Genomic DNA, 26,663 nt, shown 5'->3' with positions numbered 1-26,663 from the left:
TGGGGGGAAGGGTGGGAGGGGGTGAGGGGTAAAAGACTACACATTGGGTGCCGTGTACACTGCTTAAAGGAGCCCAGGAATATGTGCCTGCCTTCTAGTGCTGTCATGGGCTTCTGTGGGCTGATAGAGCTGAGCTACCCAGCATGGCGCCTGGCACCTAGGGAACACCGGCAGCCACGGCCACAGCGCCCATGCTCCACGACACAAATTACCCTGGCGTAGAAAAGCCACAGGAGTTAGAACCCACACTTCGGTTCACAGTCCCCACCCTGCTGCCACAGGAGTTAGAACCCACACTTGGGCTCGCGGTCCCCCATGCTGCCCCTGGTGGTTATGAGACCTCTGGGTGTCACCACCACATTGGAAATGAGGTTTTTTTACCTGTAAAACCAGGCTGATTTTGAATTCCAGGGCTAGTCCTGAGAATTAAGGGAGAGAATACATGTAAAGTCTTGTAAGTGGAGAAGTTATGTGCACATGCTGGGTATGACTACAGGACTGGCGTTTACTGATTGTTTACAGAGGTCTGGGCATTGGGTTATGGTTTGGGATTTGACTGTCACTTGACAGCCACGGCCGCTGTGAACGACTGAGGTGAGGTTCTTGACCCTTCCTTACTGGTCAGCTGTATGCAGTGTGGTGGTATTGTCCTAGATGTTTTGCATAACAGACCTGTCATCATACAGATGAGGAAACTGAGGCTCAGAAAGGCCAAGCCGCTTAACCAGAAGTCACATAGCTACTAAGACCAAGTTAGGTTTTGAATCTAGACTTCTGACTCCTAAGCTCACCAGATCTTAACCTACTTGGAACTCACTGCTTGGTAGTGAATTATAATAAAATGTTAACTGTGTTTCTAACCAAATGCAGTGCTTGAGATTTAAAAATTCACACACACGCCTCAAACCTACAGATTCTGAAATGACTTCTTTGGGATTAAAGAAGTGTATGTTTCTAGAAGACTGCTGGAAAACATCATTTCTTTGGCTGTGACTTTCTTGGAGCAGGCAGTGGTGAGCAAGGAGTGTGTCCCCGTGGACCAGTTCGTGGAGCACCTGCTTCCCAGCCTCCTGAGCCTCGCGTCAGATCCTGTGCCCAACGTGAGGGTTCTGCTAGCCAAGGCCCTAAGGCAGATGCTGTTGGAAAAGGGTAGGTGGAGCACTTTTCGCAACTTACACATTTCGGGTAAACTCCACCAGTTGTTAAAGGCAACAACTAGATTTCCTCTAGGAAACTGAGGCAGGTTGTGTGACAGCACGCTTAAGATTTATTATGTAAATGAATATATTAACTTTTATGCATCATTTTATGTTATTTATAAAATGACTAAGGAAATGAATGTAATTTGGTCTTCATACTTAATAAACATACGCTAAAATGCAAAATATTACATAGCTTTCCAGAAATGAGGGAAATTGATAAATTTTGAGTTATGACATGAAAGATTATGAAAGGTAGCAAATGTAAGCCTTAACTGCTGTTACGTTTTAATGGTATTATTTTGTGGTCAGTTAGAAAACGTTTGTAACCCAACTAGTGGGTTATTTACACCTGGACAGGACTTAATAAAAGCTTTGTGTTTCTTGGATAGTTTATTTCTACACCACACATATAAGAAAATATCTTGAACTCTGCCCTACATGTACATTTCTTGCCACTTCACCCCCTGCCCCACCCTACCTACAACCTGCTCCTGCTCTGCACATTGTCATTTCTTTTGTATTGCAGGAAAAAAGATAGTTACTATAATTTTTAAAATATGCATAACTGTTGGGAGTCCATCTTTAACATTTTAGAAATACTCTTTGATTTATTGTCCTGACATGTGGCTAACAAAAAACAAAACCCAGTGTGTTTTGAACACTGTTCATAGCTTACCTGATTCAGACTCATGGTTTCTCTCTTTAGCGTATTTTAGAAATGCCGGTAACCCTCATCTTGAAGTCATTGAAGAGACCATCTTAGCATTGCAGTCAGACCGGGACCAAGATGTTTCGTTTTTTGCAGCCCTAGAACCAAAGCGGCGGAATATCATAGACACTGCTGTACTAGAAAAACAGAATTAACTACTCCGTGATGAGTTGCAGTCTGATTATTTCATGCTTGGCACATATGGCTTACCATAACTTGAAGGGAAACTGATTGTATTATACCAGCTGGGGGAGATTTTGGAACCTTTCATACTGTGCACTCAGTGACTGACGCCTTTTCCATCTGTACCCCGAAGGGACTGAACCTGATGGGGGCTTTTTCTGGATGGCTGGGCCATCCTGATCAAGCCTGATCAGTAAGTCTGTGGAAAGATTGCAGACCAGGTGGCTAACTGGGCACTGGAGCCTCTGAACTATCAGGCTGCCTGCCAGCAAGTTCTTTTCTCCATGGCAGACTGTATGATCTGAAGTCCCCCCAACCCTCTCCAAGTAAAGTAGTTTATTAGAAGCTCTTAAGTCTTTAATAGACCTGCATATTTCCTTCCCTTATGATTTCCTATAAAATATAGTTTATGGTGTTATATTTTATTTTTAACTGAAATACTGTACATATGTAAATAACTCTTGACAGGCAGAAAATATATTATGTAGTATTTGCCCCCTATCAGTGAGCTGAACAAATACATCATTTAAATCTATGCTCCACTTTGAGTTGCTACAAATATGGTTCAATTTGTTTATTTTTGAAAAATGTGATAAGGAAATCTAAAGAATGATTGATGGCAGTCTTTCTAATATTGTGCCTTTGTTGTAAACTACTTGGAACTTTTCCTCAGGCACTCACTCCTCCCCGCCTGACAGGAACTGTTTCCATGAAGATATGTGTTGGCCTTTGATAGAGGCATAAAGCTGAAAGATTTTTCATTTTTATATGGATATGCTGTCATATGTTTAAGAACTTGAGAGGGAAATGGATAACTGAGGTTTTTCCATTTTTATATGGATATGCTATATGTTTAAAAACTTGGGAGGGAAATTGATAACTGAGATGCGTGGATATTGACTTTATATCTAATGCTTTAGAATCTTAACCAAAAAAAAAAAAAGGAAAACTCAGTTCTGATCAGAACCTGCCCACAAGTTCTACACACCTCTGACTTTGGGGGTCAAATTATATACTCTTCAAATTGACTTAAATACACATCACTTAGATTTCATGCGTTTCAAATTTAGACTAAGAGAAAGATGCTCTAGAATTTAACCAGGTTTTTAAAATCAGTAATTTAAGATTTTCTAACCATTTGAACAAATTTTACATACATGTATGCACATGTCATTTTTCGTGTTTCTATTTTTATGTTCTCAAAGGTAGGATAAGGGAAGGAAGGAGGAAACAGCCCATTTGGGGTTCAAGAGCCAGCTCTGCTAAGGGCTTGTAAGCTATTTATAGTCTGCCCTTTGGTCTTTTCCTTGTTTGTCTTGTCTTTATTTTTTAATGAAATTTTTGAAGCTATGTATTGAATTTTCTAGTATACAGGATGTTACTCCCACCTCCAAATTCCATTTAACTGATTCTTTTAAAAGAAAGATAGGAATATATACACCATGCCAAAATAATAATAAGGTACGTATGTGAGTCATACCCCAGGGTAAGTCATACCCCAGGGTAGCATTTAGGCAGCATCGGCAAAAAGTGAGTTAATAAATCGGAAGCTACATATTAAAAAAAAAAAATCAGTCAATCCGTCGTGTGTTTAATTCTTGCCTAAAGTAAATGGAGATATTGTTTTGCTTTGGTAACTAGCAATTTTTAATTTTTTTTATTGCCTGCAAATTGAGATTGTTTTGTTAAAATCTGTTGATCTAGCAGCAAGTAGAATTATTCAACTGGAATCTTGTATTCTATTCAGAGCTTAATTTTCCGTTAAGGAAAAAAAATGAGCTTCAGTTTGTGTTGTGATGTGTATAATTTGCATGCTGAATCACAACATGCTTGGAGAGATTGTAGAGACTGGTAAATAATCTAACCTTTACAATTTCCGTTTATATGTTAACATTTTTCTATAATATGAGTGCCTTTCCAATGCAAAGATATTTTTTATGGCTGTAATTTCTCTGTAAAAATAATTTTTAAGCGTACATTTTATTCTTTTTTTGCAACGACCGAGATTTTTCCAAGATTGTTCTGTTTCCCCTTGCCCTCCTAGCTCCCGCCCCCATCACTTCGGCGCTTGTATTTTCTAATTATTCATGGGTGCCATGTTGAGTGTTTGTAATTTGACCACCACAGGTAAGCTTCCTGTTTACTCGAACACTCAGCCTCATCTCCGGTGAATGAATGGAAAAGCACAGATGGGTTTCTCCCAGGCAGAGCTCACTCTAAAGGTGTCTTCATAGAGCCAGCCCAGCCTTTCTCAAGGGGGCATTTCCCCACTTAAGTGTGTTTATCAGCATCTTTCTCCCGCCAAGAATTCAAGAGCATTTTCAAAATTGATAGATTTTGGTGCAGTTTTGCAAATTTCCGTGGAAGGCTGTCTCCCACTTCTGGGATCCACCCCCAAGTCGGGACCAGATCTGCTGCAGGGAGTCATGTTTATGAAATGTTGGTTTATTTTTATTTTTATTTTTATTCTTTTATTCATTCATACTAGAAGTGTTTTTATAACGAACGTCTGCACTTTACAACTCTGCAGGCCATGCATGCAATGGTGATTTACAGCCTTGTTCACGTGTAATTCCTGCAGGTGATTTATCCCAATTTATGCAAAGATCCCATTTTAAACAGACACGGAGAAGTGGTAACCGTTTCCTAACAGCAGCAAGAATGCCCCTTCCGTTTGCCTGGTGAAAAGAACTGACATTAACAGCAACTTGGAGGCTTCCAGGAGGTGGGGACGTGGCCTGAGCTAGGGACGGGGCCCCAGTGCCGGTTGTCGGAGCGTGGCCGCACGGCGATGTCTCTGTATTTATCAATAAATCTCCCGGTTGCTCTGGGAAGCACCTATGTCCTGTTCCATTATTTAAGAACCGTTTCCCGCGGCCACGTGAAACTGCGTCTTTGTTCATCGCGGAGCGGGAAAGGACTGCGGGACCTTGGGGGGCCCCCGCCCGTCGGTCCCCCTGGGAGCTCGGGCGGCAGGCAGGGGGGGGCCTCGCCTTGCGTCTGAAGGGGGCGGTCCCGGCGGGGCCTGGGCGTCACAGTGGGGCGGGGGGCGCATGGGCCCGCCGTGGGGCGTCAGGGCGGGGGCGGCGATGACGCGTGGCCACCGCACTCGAGCCGCGGATGACGCGCGGCCGCGGCTGGGCTATGCGGCGGGCGGCGGCGGGGGCGGGCGGAGCGCGGGCGGCGGGGCCAACGGGGGGCGCCTCTCGCCTGCACCCCAATGCGGGACGCAGGAGCGGTGCGGGGGCCGGGGCGCAGGGGCGCGGCGGGCCCAGGGCGGGCTCGGCGGGCTCGCGGGCCCTCCCCGCGCAGCCCCCGGCCTGTGCCCGCGGCCGGAGCCAGCGGCTCGTCGGTGACCCGAAGGCCGCGAGTGCGTTGCCCGACTTGGCCCCTGACGTCTTTGTCCTGCGGGTGCGGCTGCAGGAGACGGGGGAGATGTTCCGAGTGGCAAACTGCCGCGGCGACATGACCGTGCGGGAGCTCAAAGAGGAGCTGGACCTGATGGTCGGCATCCCCTTCAACCTCCAGCGGCTCCAGTACCTCGACGAAGGTGGCTCCTGCCCTGACTCCTTCCCTGGCCACGTGCAAGGGCACCCTGTCCACTTCTGAAGTGGATTCCCAAAGGGAAGCCTGCTTACGTGAGAAACCCCAGATGTCAAAGCAAACCCCTGAAACCCAGCCACCCTGAAACCCAGATGGAAGGGCCACTTAGGGTCCTGGCCACAGAGGGACTTCCCAATCTCAAACACACGGCGTTCAAATTGGACTCCCAATCAAGGCAAACCTTGTCGACAGCAGGACCCTAATCCACAAGCAGGTCCTGCCTGGATCGGGCTGCATCTGCCAACCCTGAGCAAATCCTGTCCAAGCCAGGACCCCCCAGAAGCCAGACCCTCAGGCTCCCCATGTCTTCATAAGGAACCCAGGTCCCAAAGCCAACTCTGTTCATGTAAGACTTGTCTGAAACAAAGCCTGTCCTCAGCAGAACCCCCCAAGCCCAGGGCAAGCCTGCCCATGTCAGTACCCCAAACTCAAAGCAAACCCCAAGTCCTTCTCCATGCTGGTCTTGAGAACATTAGAGCCCCAAATCCTCTAGCCAACCATGTCCAGGCAAGCATGCCAAACCTGAAACAAACCCTGCTGACCTCAGGACCCACAAATCCAGAACAAAATTGCCCAACACCAAAACCCAAATCTCTAGGCTAACCATGACTACTTCAGAACCCCAAATCCTCCAGCTATCACATCCCCCCCAGGATGCCAGGGCTTGAACAAACCTTGTCCACCTCAGGACCCCAAAATCCAGAGCAAACATGCCCAACTGAATCCCAAATCTCCAGGCTAACCATGACTACCTCAGAACGCCAGATCCTTCAACAACTGTGTCCACGCAAAGAGGTCAAAGCTGAAACAAACTCTGTCCAGTTTAGGACCCCAAAACCAAGAACAAACCTGGCTAAATCTGAAATCCCAAATTGCCAGACTAATTATGTGACTATTAGAACCCTGAATCCTCCACAACCATGTCCACACAAGGATGCCAAAATCTGAAACAAACGCTGCCTGCCTCAAGACCCCATATATCTCTATGCAAATTCTGCCCATGTTTGAGCCTCAAACCCTGAAGCTATGCCTGGCCATAACAGAACCCTAAATCCCAGAGCAGACTCTACCCACGTCATGCCCCTCAGTTGCCCAATTCTGGACCCGCGGTCTCCAACTAACCATTTGCACATCTGAACCCCAATCCATTAGCCACTTCTGTCTATATAAGGATGACAGAGCCCAAAATGAACCCTGCCCACATATGGACCCCAAAATTCAAAGCTAACTCTGCTCACATCTGAAAGGCAGTCACCGAGCTCACCATGACCATACCAGAACCCAAATCCCCTCAAAGTGTCTTCATAAGGGCTCCAAACAATGAAACAAACTCAGTCCACAGCAGGACCCCAAAGCTCAAGTCAAACCCACCCATATCTGAACCCCCAGATATAAAACCGTGTCTACATCAGCACTCCAAGGTTGAAGCTGGCCGTGTCCATGTCAGGAAGTCAAGGTTCAAACCAAACCTTGCCTCCATGAGTACCCCAAAACTCAAAGCAAACTTTTCTTGTATATGTAACCCAAATCCTTCAGCCAACCTTATTTATACCAGAACCCCAAATTCCAGACCAAACCCTGCATATAGCAGGGGCCCAAATTTTGGAACAGATTTTATCACCATGAAGACCCCCAAATCTCAGGACGGATGTGCTCGATTCCTACCCTCCAAATGCCACACTACTCGGGGCTACATCAGATCCCCACATCCCAAAACAAGTCCTGCCCATACGAGGACTCCAAATCCCAGAACAGACCTTTTCACATCAGGACCCCCAAACAGCAAATCTTACTTTAATCAGAACCCCAAATCCAGAGTAAGCTGCCCTCACAGGAACCCGAGTCTCAAAGCAAATGCTGCCATCTACGTTTTAACCCCAAATACTGGCAACTAACCCAGTACATATCAGAACCCCAAATTCCAAGCTGTGTCCTTGTTCACATCGGGAGCTCAAAGCTAGCCCAGCCGGAATCAGAACCCAGAACCGAAAGTTCCCTGTGACTGAATTAGGACCCCAAGGGCCCCACTCCAGACAAGTCCCATGTGGCAGATACCCAGTGGAGGCCAGGCACCCTAGAGCCCATCTCTCCTTCCATCAGTCTCCTTCCCTGACCTGAAGGCGTGGCTTTCCCTGTCCCGATTCCCTACAATATTTAGGATATGAGAACAGGATCAAAGTCCCTGGGCGCCATGATCTCCCCACCTGGTTGAAATCAACGCAACACACTTCAAGAAAATGAAGATATAGAAAAAATCTCTGAGCTGCTGCACAGAGAATGTGAACAGCTGATATTGCAGAGGGCTGCAGCTGTACTGCAGGGGCTGGGGAACGATGGAGACAGATCTGAAAGCAGCCTGCCTCCACGGGCTTGGTGCTGCCAGACACTGCCCTTCTGGGCTCAGTTTCCTAATCCGTAACACAGAGAAACCAGCTCTAGAATTCTCAGAGCCGTTTCTCCCTATGGACAGAAATGACGCAGGAAACTCAAAATGCACAGTGAAGGCCAAAATACCTTCCTTTGCTCTCTTTAAAATAGGTTAAGCATTTTTCCTGACATATTTATTTTCCTATAGGAGTGTTTGGAAGTTACTCTTGGGCATTTTTGAGGCTTTATTTGGGAAGAAATGTGTTTTGAGCCTAGTCTGTATTTAACATATTAAAAGTGAGGAGAGTTGTTGAAGGACTTAGTAAGAGTTCCCAAACAAGTAATTTGAAAATTATGTATCCTCAACTACAAATGCCTGGCACCCCTTCTGTTCATTTATTTTCACTGATGAGCTATGCGGGGCTATTAATCCAAGAGAGCTAAGAGGGAGCGCGAGAGGGGGTGACTTAACACTGATGTCACAGTGCTATCACTCAACAGGCACTTAGCAACTGTTAGAAGCTCGACCTCTCTCTGCTGTTGTAGTCCTTGCTGTGGGTGGCAAACAAGAAAGACAGAAAGTGCTACTCATTATTAGAAGAAATTTGGGCTACTGCCTATAAATAACTCTCTGAGGCCTTTCCTACCCACCTCAAAATTTGGGGCCGGGGGAGATCAAATGAAATCATGTGTGAAAACCTTGAGATTCACAAATCTAAAAGGAGTGAGCAAATCCACGGGCCAGGGTTGCCCTTACACGTCTGTTGTCAACTTTGATAATTTATTTAGCTGGTGATAATTAGTATTTGTCTAAGTCCAAGGCAGTGGCTGCCTGTCTATAAAAAGAGGATGTACTCCGATTTCTACAGGGGCTGTTCAGCATGTGGGAGTTGTACTCTTGCCCGTCTCAGCAAAACACAGCTTTACTCAATATTTTCAAAGTTGTAGGGAGTCAAGTTGTCTTACTTAGACTAATTACCGGTTATCCTCTGTGTCTGAACCACAAATAGGACACTAATTAACAGATTTGCTGATCACTATTCCCTCTTGACATCTACCATCCTGAGTTTCTGGTAGCAAATTGGTGCTCATAGAGCCAAGAGTGAGAAGCCAGTGGCCCTGGAGGGAGGCAGGTCTGGTGCCAGCACCGGGGTGGCTGTTCACAGGCTACGTGAGCCTCCGTCTGCTCATCAGCAGATGGAGATAACAAACCTACCTTGGAGGGCTGTCCTAAGGATGAAAGAATATAGATATTCGGTCTGGGCACCAAGTAATCACTAAGTACCTAGTACAGAAGCACAAAGCCATCAATCATGAAACCAGAAAACTCATGAATCCCACCCAGCTGGAATATAGACTGTGTCACCTGGGCGGAGCTGAGACTCGATGTTGGTAGCATTGCTCATAAAGAAAGCATGAGGCCTAAGGAGCTCTGGTACTCCAAGTCCAAACTGGGGTGGATGTCAGCATTAGCTCCTTACATCACATTGGCTCTCAGCTAGGGAGATTTTGTCCCCCAGAGCTCATTTGGTAATGTCTGGACACTTTTTTTTTTTTTTGGAGACAGGGTTTCACTCTATTGCCCAGGCTGGAATGCAGTGGTGCAATCTTGGCTCACTGCAACCTCTGCCTCCTAGGCTCAGGTGATCCTCCCACCTCAGCCTCCCGAGTAGCTGGGACCACAGGTGCGAGCCATCAGGCCCAGATAATTTTTGTATTTTTTGTAGAGATGGGTTTTTGCCATGTTGCCCAGGCTGATCTCGAACTCCTGGGCTCAAACAGTCTGCCCGCCTCAGCCTCCCAAAGTGCTGAAATGACAGGTGTGAGCCACTGTGCTGGGCCTGGAGGCATTTTTGATTGTCTTGATTTGGCGAACATGCTGCTAGCATCTAGTGGGTAGAGGCCGGGAAGCTGTGAACACAGGACAACGAGGAGGGGCCCCTGCCACAAGGAGTCTAAACTGTCAGCAGTGCCAAGGTGGAAAAATCCCTCCCAGGCTTCAATTTGAAAGATCCAACAATTTTTTGTCATTGTCACCTCTTTAGCCAGGCAATGACATTATCCAGGAGTATTTTGGTTTACCCTGTATGACTTGTATAACCACATTGTGCTGTGTGTCTAATGACTGGTTACTTCAGGTTTAAGTCATTCTATTTGTGGAGTTTGCCTCATAAAATGACTTTACTGACTCATGTGCCTTTTCACAATAGGACAAGTTACAATTACAGAATTTTATAAATCGTTGGCATTGTGATTTTGTTCGGCTTCCATCTGAGCTGAACCAAATTTATCTTCTGAAAAGCATTACCGACAACAGATAGACCCATGCGGCACCATCAAATGAGATTCGTATTCGATATTTCTAAAATTATCTTTGTGTCACTCAAGGTCAGATAATCTCTTAACCAATGTAGTAGTTTATCTTTAATACCCAATTTTTTAAAAGAAAAAAATTATTCCCTGCAGGAGTTTTGATGGATGACACTACCCTGAAGTTCCATGATGTTGTTCCTGGAGGGATTATTTCATTATGTATCTGGCATCATGACGGATGGACAGAACTTGTTTTGGCGGCTGTGGAAGGGGATCCCAGCAAGGTGTTTTCAAGCTTCTTTAAATGGATATTATACGTTACGAAGCAACCGTAAATTGTGGGGGGAAAATTAGTCTTTAATACAGATATGTGAGTAACAGTTTCAGAGCAGGGAAGAGAGAATGATGAGCTGTGTCATAATTATGAAATACCGCACTGAGGGTTTGCCTTCACTCCTTGGGTTTACCATTTTGCTGGGTTTATCGATTTGTGATTTATAACCCACTTACCGCCCCGCCCCGCCCTGCAAAGGAGTCGAGGCAGCACATTTCTATTCATGTTTATAAGTGATAAGGTTGGAAATCTAATTTAATACTGAGAGGAGAACTCCAGATAACTGAGAAACGTACAACTCAGAGCTCGGGGCTGTGGTACAGGCCTCTGCCACGTGCTGCCTGGTTCTGGGGGGAGAGGCCCCTTGTTCCCGGGGTGAGCGGTGGGCGCTCTGTCCTCCAGGGCTCCTGCTGGCCTCTCAGCTGGGCTCTAGAGGTGGGCAGTGGGGGGCAGGAGGATAGAAACCAGATGTGTACCCAACAGGGAAGATGAATCACTGTGACACAAGGGGCAATGCTATATTCTTGCTAGAAAAGAAATTCGGATGGAAAGCTATGCGCTCCTGGAGAAGAGGAGACGGAGTTTCTTTCCTGAGAAAGGGGTCAGGGAAGACTGGGTGTAGCAGGCGCTGGGACTGGCGCTCTTGGAAGAGTGGGTGGGCTCGGGGCAGGTGCGGCAGGAGGCAGCCATGGCGGGGAGGGTAGGCAGGATGGGGCCCTGTCCCAGCCCTGACGCATCTCCTCCCAGTCCCTCCTGCTCCTCCTCCTCTGCACTCTCCTCTGCGCCTTCTGTCTCCCTCCCCTTTGTCACCAGCAGTGTGGTCCATGCTTGGTTTTCTGGCTCTTGCTCTGGCTGCAGGGGTCACCTCCCTGCTGTCTGAGGTTGTCAGAATTGCCGTCATCCTCGTCTCGATTCTGCTCCTCCCACTGCCCCAGTCCTGACTCCCACATCAGGACAGAGTATCCTCCCTGGGGGAACCCATAGCCTTCCTCCCAGGCTCAAAGACTTAATTCACCACGAGGTGGTTACATGACCAGGCTGTTCACCTGTGCGTGTTCAGCTTGCTCTGAAACCTAATGGAGGCAATGGGCACACAAATAGATGGGAAGGCCAGAGCCGGTCTCCAAGAGATGCCTGTCACCCTCTGGGAGGCCATTTATATTGGCTGGTGTCTTCCTCAGTGGCTTCAACCACCTTCCTGTGGACACCTGGCAAAGCTATTTTCTCTCTTCAAAACATCGACAGGAAGACCTTCCTGCGTTCCGAGCCTGAATGATGGCGAATTCGTATTTCCTGAACATATATAAAGCGTTAAATCATGGCCTCCCCATCCTGTCCTGGGTGTTTCTCAGCTTTTCAGTGAGGGTTTGCACCTCTCTTTTCCCATCATGAGCCTTAATTTGACATTCAAGCAAGCCTTCCCCTGAGCATGCCCCATCAGCCGTCCAGCAAAATGTAGCCACGCTTTTGAGAATAACTCAAACTCCTCTTATTTTGCCCAGCTATCTTGTCTTGGGCTTACTGAAGATTCCTTCTACCGAACTGCAAATTCAGAACATTTTGAGGGTGAGAAGTGGAAGCAGTGGACGTCTCAGAGGGCATTTGTGGCTTTGTATGTGGCCTCACACAGAGGCCACTTTGATGCTGTGCAGTACCTTCTAGAACACGGTAATTCTGGTAGAAAGCTTGCTATATTCATGAGTTGGGATTTTTTGCAAGTAGAAAGGACAGAGTGTCTTGTGTTCCCGGTCCTTCTAGCAGTGGTTTCCTGGACCTGTGTCTTGTCAGCCACCAATCACGGTCCCCATGGGGCCACTCACTCCCTGTCTAGGCAAGTGTCTTAGGGCACGCCAGTCAGAGGCTGCCCTCCTTCTCTTCACCAGGTCTCGAGAAGATTCTTTCTGCTTCAGTGAGGCAGAAATTTCAGGACCCAAGATACGGGGGGCAGCTACAAAGGATTCCTGGTTCATTTCTCACCAGACACATTGCTGGGAATAGTCCCATGCTGTCTGCGTGATTTCCAGCCTCGCATGAAATTAGGATGCTGCAACGGTCCAAAACGGTCTAGCCTCTGGCCAGGCACGGTGGCTCACGCCTGTAATCTCAGCACTTTGGAAGGCTGAGGCGGGCAGATCACATGAGGTCAGGAGTTCACAACCAGCCTGGCCAACCAGCCTGGTGAAACCCCGTCTCTACTAAAAATACAAAAATTAGCTGGGTGTAGTGGCACGTACCTGTAGTCCCAGCTACTCAGGAGGCTGAGACAGGAGACTACAACACACACACACACACACACACACACGCACACACGCACACACACTAGAAAAAAAACCCAAAATAGTCCACCCTCCAGCCAGCACAGCTCTGTGGTCGATGGCAGGCTCACCATTCTCCCTTCTCCAAGCCTTGTTATTATTTTCTCACAAGACATTCATGCTGAACTCTCTTTTCACCCCCACCTCCACTTAAGGGCCTCCTTCCTCTCTCTGTCTCTCTCTGGCTCTCTTGATAGATAGAAACAGAAGCCTTAGCCAACATTGTCTCCAAATTAAAGAGCTTTACATAATATTCCATAGGTGTACACTCTATCCTCCCTGGATGTGGGATATTTTTGGGAAAAGATGCCCACTGATGGAGATGCAGACCACTCAGTGTGGAGTGGAGAACAATGGAGAACAGCTGTTAACAGCCCAGACCCTCAAGAACAATGGAGAACAGTTGTAACAGCCTAGACCCTCAAGAACAATGGAGAACAGCTGTCACAGCCCAGACCCCCAGCTTCCTTGGAAAAAGGGAGAACATGTTACGTGGTGTTTGGTCAATGGTTTGGGCTCAGGAGGGGCCTTTCTCAAGGGTCTCCTGTATCAACTTGCCTCCAAATTAGACCCCTTTCTTTCCTACTCACAGCCTTGGCTCCAGCCTCTCTCAACTTAGTCATTGCTATTTTTCCCACTTACACCGAGCAAGGTGGAAAACATCTTGGACTTCCTGGGCCAGATGATTGGGCCGTGCATCGGGTGTATAAACCTCTGTGATGGGTAAAGGTTACCTCAACAATATTCTCCTTCCTTCCTTCACTGCCTGTCTGCTCTTTGCTTGTTGTAAAATGAAATATGGGCTTTGCACAGCCCAGCAGTCCTTTAAGCTCATAAAAAGTCATTTTCACTCTGATGGAACTGTGATGTATTTGAAGGCACCAGTTAAAAAATTACAGCCAGCTTTGCAAAGTTTTCTGTCCTCTGCAGACAGCTGCTGGGGGGAGGTGTCATGGTCGACACTGGTGTTCTAAGAGCCTATTTAAAACTTTACCTCACCAACCAGCCGGAGCTCATAAAAACTGGCTACCGAAATGTCAGCTGAATTTAATTGAATTGCCTTGTTTTCTGTGTCATATTTGTTATCCAGAATTTGATTCAATTCAACAACTCCATATTGGACACCTGTCATTAGCCCATCCATCTGCAGGAGGCGGTGGGGAATTTAATCGAAGTGAAATCTGTCCATGAGTCAGGCTGCCCATTGCGTCATTTCCCTAGTGCCTGTCTTCTGCAGGCACTGAGCTACGTGCTCGGGATTAGAACAGCAACAAGCCAGATGTGTGTGTTTTCTGCCCTCCTGGAGTTTATGAGGGGAAGTCAGTAGATTATTACAAATAATTCCATAGTCAATGGTGTACACGGTGTTGTGAAGATGTAGAGTGTCTATTGAGCTTATACAGGAGGTTTCATAGGGTGGGAGAACTAAGGAAGATTTTCCCAAGGAAAGAAATGAAACCTAAAGAAAGGTCAGATTTAGCCCAGAATAAAATGGGTGAGAATGTTGTGAATGGGCCTGGGGCAGGATGCAGAGCAGGGTGTGTTTTAGGGATGAAGGTGGAAGGTAGGTATAATTGGTGCCTCGGTGGTGGGGTGGGGGAGGAGAGTATGGCAGGAGGGAATGCTGGAACAGTAATGGGAAGGTAGGGTGAGAGTGAGCGGGAAAGGCCTAGAACATCACCCCATAGGCGGTGGGATGGCAGTGATGGATCTGAGCAGGAGTTTGATATGGGCATTCTGGAAAGATCCCTGGCTACTGCCAGGGGAATGGACTGGAGGCAGGGCAGTACTGGAGCTGGGCCAGGCAGCAGGACCTCCCTGAGGAGCACTCCCTTCACAGCCCTGGACCCCTCCTGTGTTCCCCCTCTGCATGTCTTCCTTCTGGCCAATGTTCTTATTTTACAGGAGCCAGCTGCCTCAGCAGATCCCCCCTGGGCAGGACACCGCTGCATGTGGCTGCAGCTATGGGCCGGTCAGACTGTATAAGCCTCCTGCTCCAGCACGGGGCCTCCATCCACGACAGAGATGCCAAGGGGGAGACCCCCATCTCCATTGCGCACCGCCTGAACCACACACTGAGCGAGCGGCAGATGTTCCTCCTCCACCGGATAGCAAAGTCGGGGATAAGGGATCTGAATGACTTGGTCATGAAGAATGCTTTGCAGAGGGTCAAGTCTGGGTTTAGGTCTGAGAAGATGACGATGACCCCTCATTAGCTCCCAGTGGGAACGTTTGCCTGCTGAGGCTGGTTTGGGCAACTTTGCAGAGTTCAATCCCATGGGGCCTTTGGTGAGCAGGGAGGCAGGAAAACAGGGCAATTAACCTGAATCAGATACGAAATTATCTGTCCTGTTTGCAAATGATTTCTGGAGGGTGTTGATGGCAGTAGGTAAGTCTGTGCTCATTTAGTAATCCATTACAGACTGAACAGCCTCTGATGCCAGCCTTTAATTTTAAGCTATTTGTACATTGTACCCAATAGCGCTGCTTAGGGTGATGGGAGCCAATTACCTTCTCTCCCTTCTGGGGACCGTCTAATGCACTGGCATAATAGGAGTAATAACAATAATGATAATAGCACTATTGTTATTGTACAAAACAAGTGCCAGCAAATGTCAGGAGGTCGTGTGTAGTGTGGGCTGTGAATTTCAGTCTGTAAAGCCATGGAACTAAATGCTCCCACAGCTAATGTTCCAGGTTTCCTGAGCCATCTTTGAGGGGTCTGCTTCTTGAGTCGGGGGCAGAAGGGAAGCTGGGTGAGCTTGGCTCTCCACACACACTCTCCAGAAGGGATGCCTTATTACTCTTGTTGAAAGGTAACACGTTGGTGCTAGATGGGAAGGAAACAGTGTAAAAGAAGATGAGAATCAGGCTGGCCACATCTTCTCTTTTGTCCCATCTCCAGTGGTCCATGCAGTCTCCTCTTGCCAGCGTTCTCCTTTTCCTGCCAGCACTGGGATAGCCCTTCCTTCTTTCCTTTGAGCAAACCACCTTGGAGTGTCTATGCTCAACTCTCAGGGCTTTGCATTGCAAAACCTTATACGACATTGCAGGATGTGCCTGGTGTTCCTACAGGGTCCCAGCCTGCCAAGTGCACGAGTGAGCTGGGTGTGGGAAATAAGAAGGAAAGACAAGGATGGGGCCAGCTGTCTGAAGAGGGCACCGAGACTCGACTCCTGCAGAAATGAAAGGCAGAGGCCACTAGATCTTTCTAGAGCTCTCCAGACCTGGAAATCTGGCTTCTTGAAAGGATCTCCTTTGATTTTTTTTTTTTTTTTTTTGAGACAGAGTCTTGCTCTATTGCCCAGGCTGGAGTGCAGTGGCGCCATCTCGGCTCACTGCAACCTCTGCCTCCTGCATTCAAGCGATTCTCCTGCCTCAGCCTCTTGAGTAGCTAAGATTACAGGCACCTGCCACCATGCCTGGCTAATTTTTGTATTTTTAGTAGAGATGGGGTTTCACCATGTTGGCCAGGTTGGTCTCGAACTCCTGACCTCATGATCTGCCCCCCTCGGCCTCCCAAAGTGCTGGATTTGCAGGTGTGAGCCACCACATCTGGCCAGATCTCTCTTGATTTTTAAAATTTGGCTTGAATTTTTGAAGAATGTGGTCTGCTACAAAAGGAGTGAGAAGATGTGGGGCACACCCATGTGACTGCCTCTCACTGTCAAACTCTAATTCATTTCATGGAGAAATGTGATAGAAACAACCAAAGTCTTTCTGGAACAATCCAAGACTCTGATGCCACAGTGAGGGAGTAGCCACGGGTCTTGCTGGGTGGCATGTGGGGTCCACTCTCCCACCTCCCACAGACCATTTATGTTTCTCTAAAGCTCTGCCTTCTAAGCAACTTTTGGAATCAAAATGTGTGGCAATGGTCTTATGACCATTGCAGTTTTCCTGGGGATGGGAAATGGCACTGTATCCTGGCCACCCTTTCCCACTTCCATCCCAAGAACTGGAGTCAGCTTTTAAATTAACTGGCTGCATTTCCTGCTGTCATAGCAAGTAAGATCTGTGTTGATGATGTGGTTTTACACTCAGTGTACGTGGCTGTACCCAGCTCAGCACTCTGTTAGACAAATAATAGTCGAGGAAAAAAATAGCTCAGCATCAACTATGTCAAAACTGAGATCTTGTTCTTGGCAGACGTTCTGCAAAGTCAATAGAAAGATATTAAGCAACCCCAACCCAATGGGGCAATCCATTTAGCTAATGAGGTGTTAGGGGGGTGATGCGGGCACTCTTTTAACTTAACAAGTGGCATTACTCAAAGTCGTGCATTTGCCAGGAGCTCTGCCCAGCTGCCTTCATTGTTTGGAGAGCCAAGAGCTTGACTCCTATATGTAAAATTCTGGGGGCAAGCACTCTATCTTCATCTACCCCCAATTCAATTAAGCACTTGGCCAGACATTGGGCAGGTCCCAAACTCTTCATGGTGACATTTTGCTCAGTCTGTGGTAGGGTCATCTGAACACTCATAGGTCCTGGGGAGCGCTTCATTTTAGACAATCCTGACATCCTATTTATATTCAACAAGTCTGTATCACTTACGAAATAAAATATATCCAGAGCCATAGAAGGATTGAGTTGCCGTTGGGTGATATGTTACATTTTGTAGATATTTCATTAAACATTTATTTTGAAGGTTTTTTCCCCACATTTTGGGAGCCAACAAAGTTTTTTTGAGTGTGTGTTAGGGGTCAATCTCAAGCATTTTTGTTGGACCCTGGAGGTGGTCCGGCATGGTGGTCAGGCACATCTCTGCTCTGCATAGGGCAGACACGAGCTTCCTCTGGTCTTCCAGGCCATGACATCCAGTTCCTTTGCCTCGTCTGGCATCCCCAGGTAGGGCTGGGCTTGCAGTCACCCGAGGGGAAGAGCTGCCTGTGCGGAGGTGGGGATACAGGCTTTGGGGTCAGCACAGATCTTGGCTTGCATCTTACTGGCTCTGCCATGTGGCCTTGGGTGAATTCCCCACTGCTCTGAGCCAAGAGTCCTCTGTAGAGGAGGAAGGAGGGTAATCCTGGTCTCTGAGCTTTCTGGGAAGGCCTGGGAGGTGGGAAGCACTCAGTATATGCCAACTATTATTGTCTCAGAGCTCGACTGGAAAATCTTGCTGAAGTCATGGGTGAAATTATTGACACTGGTGAGAGGGGAGATAGGAGACCCCCATTTGGTGCCTTTCCTGGGTTCCCAAGTTTTGATCACCAAAAAAATTGATGATCTGACCCTTTGAGCTTAGTGGCCCCATGGAAATGCCATTGTGTATCCTTGGATTTCTTGGAGGCCACATAAAGGCGGAGTCTTCTTCCTCCCCTCGTTACTGTCAGGGACATTGCTCACCCATGAGCCTTATGCCAGCCTGTCAGGCCGGAGCCCACTGGAGAGATGGACACACTTGCCATGAGCAGATGATGATGGCAGCTGAGTCAGCCATCATGTTTCCACTTGCCTTGGCTGCTGGGAGGCTCAGAGCCAAGGTTAATGCACACCTGGGGCAAATATCCAATGCCCGCCCCCACCGTCTTGCCTTTTATCTTCCCTTGAATGAGTTATCTCCCTTTCTAAAAATGTAACTGCCGGCCAGGCGCGGTGGCTCACACCTGTAATCTCAGCACTTTGGGAGGCTGAGGGGGGTGGATCACGAGGTCAGGAGATCAAGACCAACCTGGCTAACACAGCGAAACTCCATCTCTACTAAAAATACAAAACATTAGCCGGGTGTGGTGGCGGACACCTGTAGTCCCAGTGACTCAGGAGGCTGAGGCAGGAGAATGGCATGAACCCAGGAGGCAGAGCTTGCAGTGAACCAAGATAGCACCACTGCACTCCAGCCTGGGCGACAGAGCAAGACTCCATCTCAAAAAAAAAAAAAAAAAAAAAAAAGTAACTGCCTCATACAGGTGTTGAACTGTAAGTTGCCTCCTTTCTGGAAGTCAATGCAGTAGAAATTGTAAAAAAAGATGCCACCAACTGTGGTGTTGGAGGGTGACTTGAACTTCTCTCCCAGGACTGGCTTAGCAGACCCAGCTACCTGGCCATCCGGCCTTCCAGGTGGTGAAACAAAAATGCTGAGCTTTTCTTCTGCGCTCCAGTCTATTGCTGGAGTCTCCAGCAGCTTCTGCAGCTGGGAGGTGGGTGTTGGGGCTGCCCCTCTGAGCTTCTGTACATCCTGGGCCTCTGGGGCTCTGCCCTAGTCCTCGGCACTTTGCTTTCTCTCTCCGAAGATGACTCCGCGGGGCCTTCAGCTGCATGCTGGGCTCTTGCCACCGTCTCCTCACTCCATCTCAGACCTGGGGCACTCCCTTGCCTGAAGCGTATTCACTAACTTAGGGGTTCCCAGAGAGCAGGGAGGGCATCTCACTGGTGGCGCCTCAGGGGGACTTCAGGTGGTCCCTGACACGGTATGAAGTGACACTGAAACACTGGGTGGGAAAGGCAATCCCTTTTGACATTGCTCTTGATCCTTTCAGTATCCACAAGGAGAAAGTTTCCTTTTTGTGCTAGTATAGATTCAACACCTCCCTGACCCTCGCTGATCTCCCTCCTAAAAACACATCAACAGAGCGCAGTGTTTTGTTGGTAGCAGTATTTTGCTGGAATTTAACGGCACTGTCTTGTTTTCAGTGAACTGCAGGCCAGGGTTCTATCCCTTTCTCTCCTCCTTACCAGTTGTGTGACCTTGGACCAAATGGTCACTTCCCAAGAGCCTCAGAGTCTTTATCCATCATGTGGGCCTCGTCACCAGCATCCCAACCTGGTTTGCATTGGTGAAAGGAGACTGCCAATGTGGATTGTGCCCTCAAGACCCAAGGCGCTGTCAGCGTGACCCCGAGGTGCAGTGGGAGGGGCCTGGGCTTGCAGTCTGGCAGATCCGGTTTAGAATTTTCCTCCACCACAAGCTGTGTGGCATCGGGCCAAGCAATGGCACCTCTCAGAACATCAGTTTAAAACCTGGCCCCTGTCATTGGAGGGATTAAATGTCTGGCACGGAGCAGACACTTGAAAAATGGTAACCATTATTATTATTATTATTATTGCTACAACCACTTAATTTGCTTAAAATGTTTACTCACTGGGATTCAATACACCCCCCTCCACCTGTCTCCAGATAGCCTCATACATTTTCAGCAAACCTTATACAGTTAACAGTCTCTGTCCAGAACTAATAATCCCCAAAATGGGAGATAAATAATTTCCCTTAAATTTGCTGATTTGGGTGTGAGGTAGAGGGCTTTTTCAGCAACTTGCAAAAAGTGCGTTCTGAACTTGAAACTCCAGGGCCAGTTCTGCAGGAGAGGAAAACAGCTCTAAGGCAAGAGGAAAATTCCAGTCACTGAGCTCTGCCTCCGCAGTGCCGCACTGACTGCAGATGCTTCCAGCAGAGGGCACAGAAACCCATTAACATTTAGACAAACACTCGTGTTTGTGTTCATCAGAAATGTCAGAAACGCCGCAGTCTGCGCCACTTTGAAAAAGGGGCCTCACAGATGGGCTTTTCTGCCTGAATCCCTGGAATTGTCTGCAAAATGTGCCTGTCTGTACACATTTTCTGGGGAGAACCTTCATAGTTCTCATTATACCCTGAAAGGGTCTGTGGACCACCCCTTCCCCAACGTACCAAAACCTGCTCACAAAACAAGGAACTCAACCATAGCAATTGTCAAAGTAATCAAACCGAAGCCCATTTGACTGGCTTTCATTACCAATTTACAATTGGAAAAATGATAAATACTCATAATATCTGGGGCTGCGGGGTGTGTGTGTGTGTGTGTGTGCACGTGTGTGCGCCTGAGAAACATGTCAGCGCTGCACAGGGGAGCTTGCTGATTCCCATCTTCTTGCAGAATTGATTGCTATCTGACAATACGTATTCAGAATCCCTGCAACAGCACAGCGCCACACCTCTGTAAATCCATCCTACAGAGAGGAAACCCCTGTACAAAATGAGACCTGGTCACAAATGTTCGTGACTGCTGTTTATGGTAGCAGGTACCTGGAAACACTCTACATGCCCACACGTGGGAGGGATGGTGGCACATTTTGCAGCTACGAAAACATGACTTGATCTGTATGTATAGGCCAGGGGACAGTCTTGAGGGGTATCTGGGATGTGTCACTAAGTGAAAACAGCAAGTTGCCCAAGAAATGTGGATGAGCACGGTTTTAAAAAGACGCAAATCCATTGTCTATATATGTTTATTTGAGCACAAAGAATGATGTCAAAGGTATACCTCCAAACTGTTAGCATTGCTTGCTTCAGGGCAAGAGAACTGTTTTACACAGCCCTAAATTGTTACAACCGGCAAGTCTCCTTTTTTGAGACAGGGTCTCACTCCATCATCTAGGCTGGAGCTCAGTGGTGCAATCACGGCTCATTGCAGCCTCGACCCCCTGGGCTCAAGTGATCCTCCCATCTCAGCCTCTTGAGTAGCTGGGACTACAGGAGCGCCCCACTGTGTCTGGCTAATTTTGTGTGTGTATATATATATATTTAATAGAGACAGGGTTTCACCATGTTGCCGAATTCCTGGGCTTAAGTGATCTGCCTGCCTCAGCCTCCCAAAGTGCTGGGATTATAGGAATGAGCCATCATGCCTGGCCCTTCTTTTATTTTTTATCATGGCAAAAGACACACAACATTATCCTTAGTGACATTTAGTACATTCACAATGTTGTGCAACCATCACACTATTTCCCAAACATTTTCATCATTTCAAAAAGAAACCCCATACCAATTTGCATTCACCCCAGACACCTCCCTCCAGCCCTAGATGACCACTAATCGACTTTCTGTCTATACATTTGAATATTCTGAATATTTCATATAAATCAGATCATACAATATGTAGCCCCCCCCCCCTTTTTTTTTAAAAACAGAGTCTCACTCTGTCATCCAGGCTCTGTCATCCAGGCTCTGTCATCCAGTCTCACTCTGTCATCCAGAGGCATGATCTCAGCTCACTGCAACCTCTGCCTCTCGAGTTCAAGCGATTCTCTAGCCTCAGCCTCCTGAGCAGCTGGGACTACAGGCACGTGCCACCGCGTCTGGCTAATTTTTGTATTTTTACTAGAGACCAGGTTTCATCATCTTGGCCAGGCTGGTCTTGAACTCCTGACCTCAGGTGATCCACCCACTTCGGCCTTCCAAAGTCCTGGGACTACAGGCGTGAGCCACTGTGCCCAGGTACATGTAGCCTTTCGGACCTGGTTTTTAGCATAACATTTTTGAGGCTTACCCATGTTGTGGTATGTCTTAGTACTTCATTCTTTTTTTATGGCTGAATGGCATTCCATTGTATGAATATACCATGTTTTGTTTATCCATTTATTAGCTGATAGATATTTGGGTTGCTTCCATCTTTTGGCTATCATGAATAGTTCTGCTATGAACATTGGTGTATAAGGATTTGTTTGAATTCCTGCATTCAAGTTTTGGGTGTACATTAGGAGGGGAATTGCTGGGTCACATAGTAATTCTGTGTTTAACAGCATGTCTTACTTTTGTAATTTAAAAAAATCAGGCTGTGGAGGCTCACGCCCGTAATCCCAACACTTTGGGAAGCTGAGATGGGAAGATGGCTTGAGCCCAGGAGTTCGAGACCAGCCTGTGCAACATAGTGAGACCCCATCTCTACAAAAAATATAAAAAATTAGCTGGTGGCATGCACCTGTAGTTCCAACTACTCAGGAAGCTGAAGCAAGAGGATGGCTTGAGCCGGGGAGGTCGAGGCTGTAGTGAGCGGTGATCACAGCACTGCCCTCCAGCCTGGGTGACGGAGTGAGACCCTGTATTAAAAACATAACCAATATAAAAAAGGAAGGAAAAGAGAAAATGCTCCCCCCCCGCCCCCACGCCAGGCTGTCTAGAGTTGGAGAATTACAACAATCATGTGTTGAGTATTTTCCAGGCACCCTGCACGCGTGATCTCATTTGGTCTTTTCAGTGACCCTGGAAGGCAGACATTCTCAATCGGTATCACAATTGCAAGCGGGCTTTGTTAAAACACAGATTGCTGGGCCCCACCTCCCAGGATGCGAGACTCAGTGTTTGGGACAGGGCCTGAGACTGCATTTCTGACAAACTCCCTGGGAAGGTGGTGCTGAGCAGCACTGAGAACGTTCTCTTTCATGCCCATTTGTCACGGAGGAAATGGAGGCTCAGAGAAGGTTAGCAACTTGCCCAGCAACACACAGCACCTAGGTGGCAGAGTGAGGATGCCTGCCCCTCTGCCGTAGTTTCGAGTGCCTGTCGGGATGAAGCTGAATGTGACTGTTCTGAGCGGCAAAAGTAGAGGTTCCACCACCTTTGGGAGGCAGGTGGGGGAGTATTTTGGTTCTGGAGTCAGCTTGCCCGGGAGGCCTTCCTGGAGGCTACGACCTTGGTTACTCCTCCAATTCTCCTCTTTCCCTACTTGTAAAAGGCAGAAAATGCCAGCACTCATTCTCAAAGCATCGACGGCCCTGCCAGGCCAGAGTCCAGCTGGGACAGGCACATTGGGCTGAGCACGGCCAGGCAGTGCAGAGGGCAGGATGGACAGGCAGGTACGCACACCCCACGGACACTTCCTCCTGGGCTGCACCCCAGCCCCAGCGGCCCACAGGACACACCCTAGAGGTCCTGAGCACTTTCATCCCCTCTTGTCTTGGATTCACGAAGAAAATCCTCCCCGGGCCTGCCGGGGTCGGCTCCCGCCAGGTGGCGCTGTCGAACGCAGTTGCTGCAGGTGCGCGGCCACGGCGGCCTGTAGGTGTCACTGCGAGACCGCAGATCAACTCCCCGAGTGGCGCCTCGCGCGGATCCAGGCGGGTCGTCCATTCGCGTCCAGCCGCCCCTACCCGAATTGCAGATCCTGTTGCATTCCCCAATTTTCTCCTTTCCCGTTAGGCCGTTATACACCAAAGATTTTCCACTCTTGGTACTTTTGTGCTCTGTTGATCTTTGGATAGCAGACACTGTTTTGAAAAATATGTAACCACGTGGATATTATTTTCACATGCCATTCATAGTGTAAGCATTTAGAGAGAAACACGGTCCTCCAGTCCAAAGAGTCTTCCCCGGTGGGGGCGGGGGCGGGGGGCTTACAGATTATGTTTTTAGGGTCAGGGATAAGAGCTAGCCAGCTTTACAGATAAATTCCATTTTTTAAACTTGTCCTCCTAAAGGGAAGAAAAGTCTAGGACCTTCCTTTCAATCCTAGTGAACATGTTAATTAATATTCACCCAGGAGGGGCTGCAACAAGAAAAGCAAGAAGGAATTAGGCTAACCTAGGTATTTCCAAGCCCGAGATCCTCAACATCATTCTCCCCAAGCAAGGTACCAGTCATGTGTCACTTAAAAGGGGTGCATTCCGAGAAATGTGTCCTTGGGTGATTTTGCCACTGTGCAAACATCATAGGGAGTACTTACACAAACTAGATGGCAGAGCCCACACACACCTAGGATATGGGGTAAAGCCAATTGCTTCTACAGCAGGTTACTTAACCTGTACAGCATGCTGTTGTATTGAATGCTGTAGGCCAGGGTTTCCAACCCCTGGCCACAGAGGGGTATTGCTCTGTGGCCTGTTAGGAACCAGGCCACACAGCAGCAGGTGAGCTGCAGGCTAGCAAGGGAAGCTTCATCTGTATTTACAGGCGCTCCCCATTGTGAGCTCTGCCTCCTGTCAGATCAGAGGCAGCATTAGATTCTCATAGGAGCACGAACCCTGTTGTGAACTGCTCATGTGAGGATCTAGGTTGTGCACTCCTGATGAGAATCTAATGTCCGACGATCTGTCACTGTCTCCCAGCACCCCCAGATGGGACTGTGTAGTTGCAGGAAAACAAGCTCAGGGCTCCCACTGATTCTACATGATGGTGAGCTGTGTAATTATTTCATTATATATAACAACGTAATAATAATAGAAATAAAGTGCACAATAAATGTAATGTGCTTGAATCATCCCAAAACCATCACTCCCCTCTGGTCCATGGAAAAATTGACTTCCACGAAATGGGTCCCCGGTGCCAAAAATGTTGGGGACTGCTGATGTAGGTAGTTGTAACACAATGGTAAGTCTTTGTATATCTAAACATAGAAAAGGTACAGTAAAACTAAAATATGAAAGATACAGAATGGTGCGCCTGTGTAGGGCACATACATGAATGGAGTTTGCAGGACTGGGCATTGTTTTGGGTGTCAGTGAGAGGGTGGTGAGTGAATGTGAAGACTGAAGATATCACCGTACACTACTGTAGACTTTATCAACACTGCACACTTAGGTTACATTACATTTGTTTAAAAAAGTAATTGCACTACAACTGTATGATGGCTATGGCAACAGGAATCTTTAGCTCCATTATAATCTTATAGGACCACTGTCATACATGTGGTCTCTTGTGAACTGAAAGGTTATAAGGGTATAATCCGTGGCATGTAGGGAAGGGCTGAGATTTAAAATGAGTGAGCACATGTCAGAATTACTATTTTTTACCAAATTATATCATCAAAGAAGTTCATGATTTAGTTCTAACTTTCACCATACTGTATAGATTTTTATTTTTATTTTTTTGAAATAGAGTCTTGCTCCGTCGCCCAGGCTGGAGTGCAGTGGCGCAATCTCGGCTCACTGCCACCTCCACCTCCCGGGTTCAAGCAATTCTCCTGCCTCAGTCTCCCTAGTAGCTGGGATTACAGGCGCCTGCCACCACGCCCGGCTAATTTTTGTACTTTTAGTAGAGACAAGGTTTCACCATGTTGGCCAGGCTGGTCTCAAACTCCTGACCTCAGGTGATCCACCCGCTTCAACCTCTCAATGTGCTGGGATTACAGGCGTGAGCCACCATCCCCGGCCTGCAGTGTATTTTATACCTGGCTCATCTCACACATGGTTTAAGAATTATTTTTAAATAAAGAAAAAATTCATCAGTCTGGTTTTGCCAGCGCTATAAAGTATCGCATTTCAATCTTGTAATGACCCAGTGAGGTATTATTTTTCCCACCCCACAGGTAGAGACAGAGGCTTGCAGAACCAAAACTCCTAGCTTTGAGGAGAAATGGATCCCTGCCCTGCGGTGTGGAGCTGGACTTCACAGGAAGAGACAAATTAGTGCCCTAGAAGGTGGCGTAGAGCCTATCTCACTCCCACGCATTCATTCAGCAAATGAACTGTTTGAGCACTTGCGGGCTGGTCGGCTCCTCTGGGCGCTGGGAAGCTCTCCTGGGGCCATTAGAAAATGGTCTCATTGTTCCCACCACTGCCCTGCACACCTGTGCTGACTTCCCCTCCACCTGCCTTTGGGAGCACAAGGCAATCTGGGTAGGGCTGTTTACAGCTGCCAATCAACAGTCATCTTTTGCAGATCTTAAAACATCCAGCCTGCTCCAAATAAAAGCTGTATTTGCTCTTCCAAAGTGACCCTTTTCCCTTAGCTCAGGGCCAGGCTGCGGATGCAGAGGGACTGGGACATCTCTGCTGGCTTTCCCCTTCCCTCTCTACTTGCCCAGCTCCTCAAGGTGGGCCCAGGATGCAGGAAGAAGGTGAGCGGCTGAAGGGCGTTAGCTGAGCGGGTGCTGAATGTGGGTGCCCCCTGACCATCCAATGCCTTATGTCAGGGGGATCTCAGGCACTTGGCGGGTATTTGGAGACCC

At 47.8% G+C, this 26,663-nt stretch overlaps 2 protein-coding genes across 8 annotated transcripts in view; both read left to right on the top strand.

Moving 5' to 3' along the window:
- Positions 1 to 3,673, top strand: part of PPP4R1L (protein phosphatase 4, regulatory subunit 1-like) — an 81,744-nt gene extending 78,071 nt beyond the window's left edge. For 6 of the 7 annotated variants that reach the window (XM_054541894.2, XM_054541893.2, XM_054541895.2 and 3 more), the window contains 2 exons: positions 1,008 to 1,149; positions 1,909 to 3,673. In XM_054541894.2, the coding sequence (XP_054397869.1) occupies positions 1,008 to 1,149; positions 1,909 to 2,066 (300 nt within the window). In that variant the 3' untranslated portion in view covers positions 2,067 to 3,673. Of the gene's footprint in view, positions 1 to 913; positions 1,150 to 1,908 lie in introns of those variants that run through there. The other variant, XM_063720569.1, reaches the window with a different exon arrangement.
- A 1,541-nt stretch (positions 3,674 to 5,214) lies between these two features.
- On the top strand, positions 5,215 to 17,611 carry ANKRD60 (ankyrin repeat domain 60). Its single transcript, XM_024239178.2, has 4 exons — positions 5,215 to 5,644; positions 10,531 to 10,661; positions 12,214 to 12,379; positions 14,932 to 17,611. Exons 1-4 carry the CDS (start codon positions 5,215 to 5,217, stop codon positions 15,240 to 15,242), a joined length of 1,038 nt encoding a protein of 345 aa, XP_024094946.2. The 3' UTR covers positions 15,243 to 17,611.
- Positions 17,612 to 26,663: the final 9,052 nt, after the last annotated feature.

The sequence above is a fragment of the Pongo abelii genome, chromosome 21, assembly GCF_028885655.2.
Source record: "Pongo abelii isolate AG06213 chromosome 21, NHGRI_mPonAbe1-v2.0_pri, whole genome shotgun sequence".
Lineage (NCBI taxonomy): Eukaryota > Metazoa > Chordata > Mammalia > Primates > Hominidae > Pongo > Pongo abelii.
The sequence above is the reverse complement of the archived record's forward strand: the minus strand, read 5'-3'. Positions and strand labels throughout refer to the sequence as shown.

Bases quoted from the DNA above. Each gene is read 5' to 3' on its own strand.
- ANKRD60 (XM_024239178.2), top strand. From the start codon at position 5,215: ATGACGCGCGGCCGCGGCTGGGCTATGCGGCGGGCGGCGGCGGGGGCG. The intron at 5,645-10,530 runs GTGGCTCCTGCC...TATTCCCTGCAG, and splicing joins GCTCCAGTACCTCGACGAAG to GAGTTTTGATGGATGACACT. The intron at 12,380-14,931 runs GTAATTCTGGTA...CTTATTTTACAG, and splicing joins GCAGTACCTTCTAGAACACG to GAGCCAGCTGCCTCAGCAGA.